Source organism: Thalassophryne amazonica, chromosome 1, assembly GCF_902500255.1.
Source record: "Thalassophryne amazonica chromosome 1, fThaAma1.1, whole genome shotgun sequence".
Classification (NCBI taxonomy): Eukaryota; Metazoa; Chordata; class Actinopteri; order Batrachoidiformes; family Batrachoididae; genus Thalassophryne; species Thalassophryne amazonica.
The window spans coordinates 122,429,518-122,440,083 of NC_047103.1; the positions used below are offsets into that span (position 1 = coordinate 122,429,518).

At 42.7% G+C, this 10,566-nt stretch overlaps 1 protein-coding gene across 1 annotated transcript in view; it reads left to right on the forward strand.

The window, feature by feature from the left end:
• Positions 1-9,637, forward strand: part of LOC117513731 (DNA-binding protein SATB2-like) — a 163,995-nt gene extending 154,358 nt beyond the window's left edge. The window contains exons 12-13 of the mRNA XM_034173970.1: positions 6,567-6,767; positions 8,204-9,637. Coding sequence (XP_034029861.1) covers positions 6,567-6,767; positions 8,204-8,803 — 801 coding nt within the window. The 3' untranslated portion in view covers positions 8,804-9,637. The remainder of the gene's footprint in view (positions 1-6,566; positions 6,768-8,203) is intronic.
• The last annotated feature ends 929 nt before the right edge of the window (positions 9,638-10,566 follow it).

Genomic DNA, 10,566 nt, shown 5'->3' on the forward strand with positions numbered 1-10,566 from the left:
GTGTTTCTTTCTCTTTTTGCTCTGTATGCACCACTCTGCATTTAATCATTAGTGATTGATCTCTGCTCCCCTCCACAGCATGTCTTTTTCCTGGTTCTCTCCCTCAGCCCCAACCAGTCCCAGCAGAAGAGTGCCCCTCCCTGAGCCTGGTTCTGCTGGAGGTTTCTTCCTGTTAAAAGGGAGTTTTTCCTTCCCACTGTCGCCAAGTGCTTGCTCACAGGGGGTCGTTTAGACCGTTGGGGTTTTTCTGTAATTATTGTATGGCTTTGCCTTACAATATAAATCACCTTGGGGCAACTGTTTGTTGTGATTTGGCGCTATATAAATAAAATTGATTTGATTTGATTTGATTTAACAATAAGGAGGCTGGCTGCCATTATACGCCACAGAAGAAAAAGGGTTTGTTTTTCTTCACACGTTTTGAGAAAAACCGTGTTTTGTGTCAAAATAAAGCCATAAAATACATATTTTTTTAAGTTAGTGCTTTTATATGACAAAATAAATGGAACATGGAAACAAATTTTTGTTGTGTGGGCCGCCAGAAGAGGAGGTACTGCTGGCCCACCACCAGAGGGCGCCCTGCCTGAAGTGCGGGCTTCAGGCATGAGAGGACACAGCCGGGTGTGACAGCTGTCACTCATTATCTCATGACAGCTGTCACCCATCTACGCTTCATCATACTACTCCATAAAACCCGAGATATCATCTACCTGTGAAGGTAATTCTCTGCTAAACTGAACACTGACTAATAGTCTGAACTTCTTTGCAGCTGTTTTTCTGTAAGTATTTCCTTATCTGTGGGATTGGCGTTTGGTGTGATCAGCGACGGCTTCGCTTCACACTCCAACCAGATAAGTGGTTAACAGGAGCTGCACGAGTGTGTGATTAGAGGTGGAGGTGACTTTCCACCTTCTGACTGTTTTTGTTACTGGGTGTGCACCACACCACATATCACTGTTTGTGCTCCTCACCAGCAGTACCAGATCCGACAGTCGGGGACGGTGATCACCTGGGAATTCGGGACTTGGCGGCTCCAGTATTCACCAGGTTCGGTGGCGGCGGAAATCGTGTGGTTCCGGCTCTTCTCAGGACAGACGTCTTCTATCCTCGAGCCTGCCCACACGTCACCTTTGTGTATAGACTGCTATCATATTCTGAGATTGTCTGTATAGTCGTTGTGCACATTAACAACATTAAATTGTTACCTGTTGGCTCATCTATTGACCGTTCATTTGTGCCCCCTGTTGTGGGTCCATGTCACTACACTTTCCCCAACAATTTTGACAAAAATCTGTATCCAAATGCGGGTTTTGCAGCACTGAATTCTACTTCAGTAAGTGCACAATAACTGCACCACACTTAAAAAAGTCAGTGATTGTAAACACATTTTAATTGCATGAATAAAATTACTGCACATGCACCTGAGCACTGGATGTTTGGTCGCTGACCGGTACGAATGCTGTGGGCTTTGGGCCTAGCTGCGCCTCTTCTGCGCTGTGGATCTGGGAAGATTAGTCCATTTAATATTAATTTTATGACATGTTTCTTCGTCTTGTGGTGTTCTTCCAAGGTTTTGTTGATGAAATCCGAACATAGTGTGCAGAGGGCTTTACCGGGCAGCTCAGCCTTGCGGACAAATTCAGAGTTTTCCTTTGTCCATGTCCACCTCCCGCTCCAACCATGTCCACTTAAACCTTTTTTAACTCCACTATCGATGTCTTTAGCACAGTCTTCGTCCTCTCTCTCAGTAATTTTGGCCATGTTAAAGATGCAGCTTGACAGACCAAAACTTGCAGGAATTCAAAATGTCCACATCCGGGTACTTTCAGTGACTTTAGATTTACAGAGATTCTAAGTTGGTTTCTTTTTCACATTTTCTGCAGTTACGCCACAGCCAATCACAGAGCGTGGTGTGATAGCCAATAGCGGCCGATGTATCAGATGGACCAATCACAGCCATGTTTTCAAAAACACGCTACCAGTCTCTCTGCATAAGAGACTGTGGTACCAGTGCTACAGAGATTCTGATTGGCTGAAAGTTCACTGTTGTAGAAAAAGCAACCAATGACCTTGAGTGTTTTAGCTTGCAGTTTCGGCAGCGCTGTTATGGTTCCCATACATATGAGGAAAGATATAACTCGCACTGATGACCCGCACTGCACCCCCCCCCCCCCCCCCCCCCCCAAAAAAAATAATCTGAACTGATTTAAACTGATCTCAGAAATGGATGGATGGATGGATGGATGGATGGATGGATGGATGGATGGATGCAAATCAGTTATATATTCAGATGGCGGAATATGAAAGCAAAACACTTTTGCAAAAGGTGTTTTGCTTTCATCCTTCTAGACACCATTTCTATGTACAAGTGCTACTGTATTCACTTCTTATTGCCGACATCTGGGAACGCAGGTTTGAAAAGTCCTGTGGGCTTTTTGAGAATATCAAATTTACAATAAGAAAATTCTAAAGTTTCTCCTCAATTTTCTTATCTGGAAAGACAAAACAACAGACCTCGATGGAATCTGAAAGTGGTACCAGTTCCATCACAGGAAAAAAGCAAGTTTAATTTCATTCACCCATTCATTCATTTTCTATGTTCACTTACTTCATTCAAGGGTCACAGGGAGCTGGAGTCTATCCCAGCAGTTATAGTGTGAGAAGTGGGGACCACCCTGGACAGGACACCAGTCTGCCGCAGGACCACATATAGACAGACAGACTTATTCACACACACACTCACAACTCATCTAACCTTCATGTCTTTGGAAGTGGGAGAAAGCCGGAGCACCCAGAGGAAACCACGTGAACATGGGGAGAACATGCACACTCCAAACAGAAAGGACCAGCAATCCCATGATATTCTTCTTGTGAGGCAGCAGTGCTAACCACTAAGACACTGTGCGCCTCAAGTGTAATTTTATTCAGAGGTAAATTAGAAAAATGAAAAATTCCATCATTTTCTGCCATTTTCCTCTTTGAGCAGCACATGCGCTCCCTGACTGTGCTTTCAGGTGCGTGACTGGGATTAAACTCCAAATGAGGAGGTTGAAATAATCTAAACTGCAGGTTTGTTTCCAGCCTCTGTTTGTGTGTGTGTGTGTGTGTGTGTGTGTGTGTGTGTGTGTGTGTGTGTGTGTGTGTGTGTGTGTGTGTGTGTGTGTGTGTGTGTGTGTGTGTGTGTGGTGTGTGTGTGTGTGTGTGTGTGTGTGTGTGTCTATGGCAGGCTGTATTTTAGTTATGTTGCCATGTCCCAAGATCTAAGCAATTACACTGAAAACTAAGTGTTACTGTGACTGATAGGAATCAGGAAAGCTACAATATTCTGAGGTAGGCTGTAATAAAGTGGAATTTTCCTTTAAGACCCGATGATTACGTGTCTGTACACAGAATAAAGTCTGAGAAACATGTTTATGCACAACATGATTGTGTGCAACGTGTTCTCCTCCAGTTTCTTAATGATGTTTGAAGGAGCTGATGAGGGTGTAATGGGGAGGGGCGTGTGAGCATGTGTGGGCGGCGTCTGATTACCCGCTGTAGCGTACCATCATGTCTCCAACCACAAATAAACAATGCTGGTGATCAAAGAACAGCATGGCAGCGGAGAGGGAGACACAAACACACAGAGCTGAGACACGAGGCTTCAAAACCGGCTCATGCACCTTTACTGCAATCTTAAAGCTGCGGCAGCAGATGGCTGGAGAGAGAGAAAGAAAGAAAGAAAGAACGAAAGAAAAATGTGTGAGAGAAACCAAGAGAGATTTGTTAAACAGCCTGACAAGATAAAGTAGTAAATGGAGTGAAATCAAAGAAAGGATGAAGACAAGGATGGTGTGACAGAAGAATGTAAACTTGACATGATCATGTGATTGTCATTAATTTCCAGACTGAAGGCAGAATGCAAACAACAGCTGGTGGCAGATCCTGGGTCAGTCTAGCAGAGATAATCCAATCTTCACAAACACAAAGACTCCATGCCCCCTTGGATTTTTTCCTTGTCCTGTTTTCTTTCCCCTCTCATGAAATAACTGCTGTGGGACTATTTTAATGAGCATTTTGTTGCAATTCAATTGCAACAAAGTGGAACTCCAGGAATGCTGATGGAGGCATCTCACATTAGACATCTTATGGATATTCTATGGACCCTACAACCACAATATAGACATGATCTGTATGTCAATAAGATGTCTAATGTTTGTGGGATTGCTTTTGTCAATAACTGAAATTGTGGACCGTGATTTGTGACTGATTGAAATCTCCATCACATGGTCATTAAGGAAACTGACACAGTATCAGGAAGACACTGTAGATCCATATCCTTTCTGATCACTGCATTAGTTGAACACTAAGAATGACACAGGTGGATCATAGGGCACTAACTGTAACCGGTTTTACGCTATTGACTTACAATACAAAACCCTGTGGAGAGACACTGTAAATATTTTAACAAATATGGTGTATTTCATCCATAAGGGCCCCTTCACACATAGTACAAATGTGGTTGACTCACGCATGAAATGTGCATGAAGCAAGAATTGTATGCAAAACATGTAAAATCATAGCTGCCGCTAACGCCTTGTACACTTGTTGCTACAACTACTTGGGCACACCAGTGGCTGAAAGACAGAGTGTGTGCTGTGAGAGCTCATCGAACCCTCTCGTGGCAGGTGTAGGCCAAATTTTACATCTGACACACACGAACATCTAACACTGCTTGTTTGACACTTAGAAAATGCGTGATCATTCGCACTATTCGCACACAAAAACAGCCAGCAGACAATCACTGTCGAGCTGGATGTGAAATTTGTCTAGGTGCTCCCACGACTGTGGAGTTGCAAAAAGCCACATGTGGTGCATATGTCTCGCACTTGTGCACGTGTCGCCCCCAACACATCTGGTGTGCTGGGGGGGCACATAAAATGCTTATATGTATGTACAGATATGATCACATGGAGGCTTGACTGCGAGGTCTGATCGCACATTTCAGGATCGCATTTTTTTCAGGCATGTTTCCACACCAACTACAGGCCAGTGATGGTAGCACAGTGGTAACATTCCCATCTGGTAATCAGAGCTTACAGGTTTGAATCCCGTGAGTGGCATTTTTTTTAACCAGGGTGATTTAACCGCAAAATTCTGTATTACATCACCTTTTATGTATTATTTATATCAGCCCAGTGATATTCACTAATTATACAGCTGTTTTTTATTTTATTGTTCTCCACATCAGCGGCATGATGTAGTGCAGCTGCTTGCACTGTGTACCCACATGCACGAAACCGTTGTATGTATTTTATTTATTTATTTTTTCTTCACAGCAGCTGTGCAATGTGTAACCACATCGTGCAGCTGCTTGCACTGTGTTCTCACGTGCACAAACCATCACAGCCGCATCATGCATCCTGCCCAACGGTGCAATGTTTTTGTGGTTCGCTCATGCGAGCTGTTCTGCCGTGAGTCGCCCTGAGTTGTACTTATTCGTACTATGTGTGAAGGGGCCCTAAGATAAGTCAACCAGTGATGCCAAAGAACAAATTATCAATTTAAAGGTATTTGGTACCGACTGGCCCTCAGACAGACTGGTGTCCTGTCCTGGGTGTACCCCACCTCGTGCTCTGTGACTGCTGGGATAGGCTCCAGCCCCCCACGACCCTTAATTGGAGTAAGCGGTTGAAGATGAGTGTGTGAGTGTGTGGTACTCACTGATGAGTGATGTTTACCGTCATGCTAATACTGTATTCACATGTCGACAGCAGAAAAACCGTCATTACATCATGGTTTACCATCTGCTGCTTACAGCTGACATGAACACAGCGTAAGATCAGTCAGCTGTAAGGAAGAAATAAGTGTCTCAAACTAATAAAAAAAAAAATTGCCTCTTCTTGTGGTTTCCATCTCTGTATTGTGATAGCTCCTGAAGGCAAATTAAAAATCTACAAAAAGAAGACAAGAAGCTGTTGAGATCCAACTTTTCCTTGTGTCTTGGAAAGGAATGGTCAATTAGAAAATTTAGATACTAGAATTTAAGAATATAAGTCAAGAATGGGCTCATTAGAATTGTTTAACAAATGCTTTGAAAGACAGATGTCGAAGAGACATTGATTGCCAGGAAATGTGGAAATTCACGATCTGTGGTGGATTTGGTGATCCACTGACACTGTATCCCGTGCTGCCATTTGGGCAAGCTTTTTGTCTGGCCCACAGTAAACACCAAATTCACTTTTATAGCAAAAACTCCCCTTTGAAAAACTAAATAATAGATTTTTTTTTTTTTTTTTTTTTTAACGGTCTTCAGCACTTCCAGTTTGGATAATGTCTTCTGGACAAAATGCCAAGTTTGTCCACATTATTTTCATCTAATGTGTCATTAAATATTCCAATGACATTTATGCTTGTGAAGGGATAAATAAAGCCTGCTGGTATTTATGACTCAACTAGTTCACTTTAAAGCTCCCCAACTTTATAAAAAATCAAAGCTTGAGCAGCATTTTTGGTTTCATTGAGCATGTCCATATTTTGGGGTGTAACGATGGCGCATGTATCTCTCTCTCTCTGTCTTTCTAAAGGGCTGGTTGTGCGAGCTGCTGAGGTGGAAAGAGAACCCAAGCCCTGAGAACCGCACGCTGTGGGAGAACCTCTGCACTATTAGGAGATTCCTGTCCTTGCCGCAGTCTGACAGGGACCACATCTACGAAGAAGAGTCCAGGCAGCAACACAGCGACCGGCTCCACAATGTCCACACTGTGCTGCACCTTCCGGACCAGCAGGTACAAACATCCCACGTTGCCATAGTTAAGAAAGAGCTGATATTTCACATTACTGTAAATCAAGTGACATAAGACACACAGTAGCTTCATTGAGAACGTATGAAAATGAGCATCTGCCTTCTTCCAGAAAGCAAACCACCACCTGCTTCTCCTCTTTGTCATGTTTGTGTCCATAAATCATTGAAAATAGCAGCGGTAAATGACCAGCCCACGCATTTCCTGCTAAACACTCCTCCATCCCACCCTCTCCCCAAAACCAAAATGCTCAGCAGTCTGGCCTAACCTCAATATTATTCAGAACATACCCTGTAATTATTGAAGCAGAGAAAAGGGAATTGCCATTATCTTTATTTAGGCCCTTTAATTTTGATGGGCCACAGATTTATAGTGTTGGATGCCTGTGTTTGGGTGTGCTGGCCACCCCACCCACTTAATAAGCTCTAGTAGCATGATTGTTTGTGTGATGAATTTGGGACTTCAGCTTACATGTGATGGCAGCCTGTTAATCAGAGATCCTCTTGTACTAGAACTTCAAACAAATCTGAAGAGGGAGCGTTGGTTAAGTTCACACCCTAAAATGGCCTACATCTGAGGTTTTGTTTTTTAACCATAGGTGACGCATATAATATTTGGCTTTATAAACACTGTAAACAAACCATATATGATGTTTCACAGATTGCGGCCACTTTGATTTCTGGTCCAACATCCAATGCATATTTCTAATCTTTGGAAGTTTGAATGGCCATCTTAGATTTTGCATGTTTTGTTTGGTGTTGTATTGTTTATTTTCTTGGAAAATTCTAGGAATTTTGCCTCTTCAAACTGTTAGAAATTATTCCAGTTTAACAATTGTAAAGGAAAATCCTGTGTGACTGAAGAGCTCACAACTTGTAGCCACAGGAAGCATGAACTGGCAAATCACCCTCTGAGTTCTCTTTAGAATTCTGCACTGCATGACCTTCACAACCTAGTCAGTAAGGTCATCTGGTACCTAGCTGGTGTCTTATAGACACCTGAAGGTTGTGTCTAAATTTATGAGCCTACTTTGAGTAATATACTCTCTATGACCTAAAATATGATTATGGTTCACAGAAATTGGATCCCATGACCTGATTAATATGAAACCAGATCACTGTTGCTAGGGTGACACCCCCCACTGGGATTTTTTCATGTACTTAGTGTGGATCCAAGGGTCTTGGAAAGATAACGCCAAATCTTCGGTAGGATATACGGTATCCCCCACTGATACATTGTTCAAGTATGCGGCAGATACAAGGATGTGGGAACTCTTTTACTGTTTTCACATTAAGATTCAAATGTGCTACAGTTAATTTGAAAATAAAACAGCAATCTGCTGGATCCTGCTTGTGTTGCTATGATTTGTCATTCATGAAACCAACAAAAATATTACTGTATCTGTTGATTTTTCTTACCAGGTTCTCCACAGACAGCTTCTACCACCACTCACAATCCCATCTCCTGTTCGTGAAGACCCACATGCCTTACCATCTTTGCAAGGCCCACATGATGGGCCTCAACGTGGGAAGAGCCCTGGCCTAGGAGGTGGAGCCACAGGGCCAAAGAAGGCCCGTTCACGAACAAGGATTTCCCTGGAGGCCTTGGGAATCCTGCAGAGCTTCATTGGTGATGTTGGCCTGTACCCCGACCAGGAGGCCATCCACACTCTGTCAGCTCAACTGGATCTGCCAAAGCATACAATTGTTAAGTTCTTCCAGAACCAGCGTTACAATGTCAAGCACCACAACCAGGGCAGGGAGCCTTTACACGGAGAAGACAGCAGGGAGAGCTTGTGTCACAGTGAGGGAGGTATTGATGTTGTCATGTCTCGCAGTGAAGATGGGCTCTCTGCATCCGAGGAGTCAAGCGAGGATGGAAGAGGCTCAGTGGAGGTGCTCAGATCAGAGGCAGGAGGAGAAAGAAAAGAAATGCAAGTCGGGAAGGAAGATGGACAAGGGCCAGCCACCTCCTCCCTGTCCCCATACAGCAGTCTAGACAGCCCTGAACAACAGAGATAACAGAAAGAAATAAGATCAAAAGATGCAAACTGTGAAGCAAAACTCACACAGAGAAGCCTCTGTGGCATTGTGAAAAAACAAACTTTCATCATCAATATAATCATCTTCACCACAACTAATGATCCATCAACTGATAGAGGGAGGTTGAGGTTATGCAATCACCCTGTCTGCTTTTCAGCAACAAGAAATTTATTGGGATGATGGCGTTTGAGTCATCCATATACAATCTTTTTTTTTTTTCCTTTTATCTATTTATTTATATTATCTCTTTAAAAAAAAACACCTTATCGCATCACAAAGATATATAAATACACACCCTTTACAGTTAGTAGGCATTGTCCATTATTACTGGCAGCAGTATTTATTGGGATTTTTGAAGCAGATTTGGAACTGATAGGGCATTGGGAAGAGTCTGATTGTTGAAGGTACTTGCTTTTAAGAGTTGTAGCTTTAATCTATGAGTGTGGGGGTGACAGATTTAGAGTTGAGTGGGTGAGAACCAGAGTCTATGTATGCCACAAATTTCAGATTTTTAGAAAAACAAGTTCAGTGTTCCTGCCTTCAGATGTTTGCCAGATTATTATTTTTTTGTTTGTTTATGTTTAAAAGTAACTTATATTGACGCTAAATACATACACTACCAGTCAAAGGTTTGGATGCACTTTCCCATTCAACTGAATGGGAAAGTGTGCCTTTAACTTTTAGTGTATGTTAAAAACCAACTCAGTCTCACGCCAATTCGCAAAATGAAAATTTAATCTATTAGTTTGTGATACAAAATTTGCCACATTTTCGTGATGGTATCACAAATTCATTTCACGACAATATCACAAAATGCACAGTGATGCGGGCGGGGGTGTCTGGGGGGGTTATGGTTATGGTTAGGGGAAGGGTTAGGGCAGTGGTGTCCAACGACATTCCAGAAAGAGCCAAGAGGGTGCAGGTTTACTTTGCAGCCACTGACTGCAGCAGGTGATTTCACTGATGATCTCATCCCATCACCCTCTTGGCCCGTTCTGGAATGTCTTTGGACACCATTGAGTTAGGGGAACGGGTAGGGTTAGAAACAGTAAAAAAAATAAAACCTGCATCACAAAAATGTGATTCATTTTCTGATAGGAGCACAGAAAACAGCATGAGACTGGGCTGCTAAAAACAGAAAAGGGAGAAATTGGTAAAGTTGTAGTAGATAGTAGGTTGTGACACCAACAAATCTGGCAAAGTCCTGAACTGTGGCTGACTGATAGGAACACAACTGCTTGTTTGCAACCATTATTTCACTACCCTTCCTATAGTTCTGCCAAGCATTGGTAATGAAATGAATAAATAAACAATTGTATGAGTAATGTTTATTCAAAACTATCTTCCAATAGGGTGAACAAAAAAAAAAATCACATTTTGCACCATCCAATGTAGTGCAACCTGTTAAAAGGACCTTGTTACACATTTGAAATTAGAGAGTAAGGCTCTCTGGAATTTAGAGCATATAAAAATCAAACACAGGTAAGTCAGCAACATCAAGCCCTCATGTACTTGGTAGGGTCTGCTTACTCCTACTCCTAGTTCCACATGGAAATGAAAGTGACATATTGCCACCAGGAACAAGCGCTCTCAGCCCCGAGGGAATTCGGCCAGGGTTAGGGTTAAGGGTAGGGTTAGACCTAGTTCACACTTGGGGCAGAGTTGTCACTGGGCTAAGTTGTCTTGTATTTCTGCCACCTATGAGTGACTGATGTAATTATATCATTGTTGCCTCTGGCATA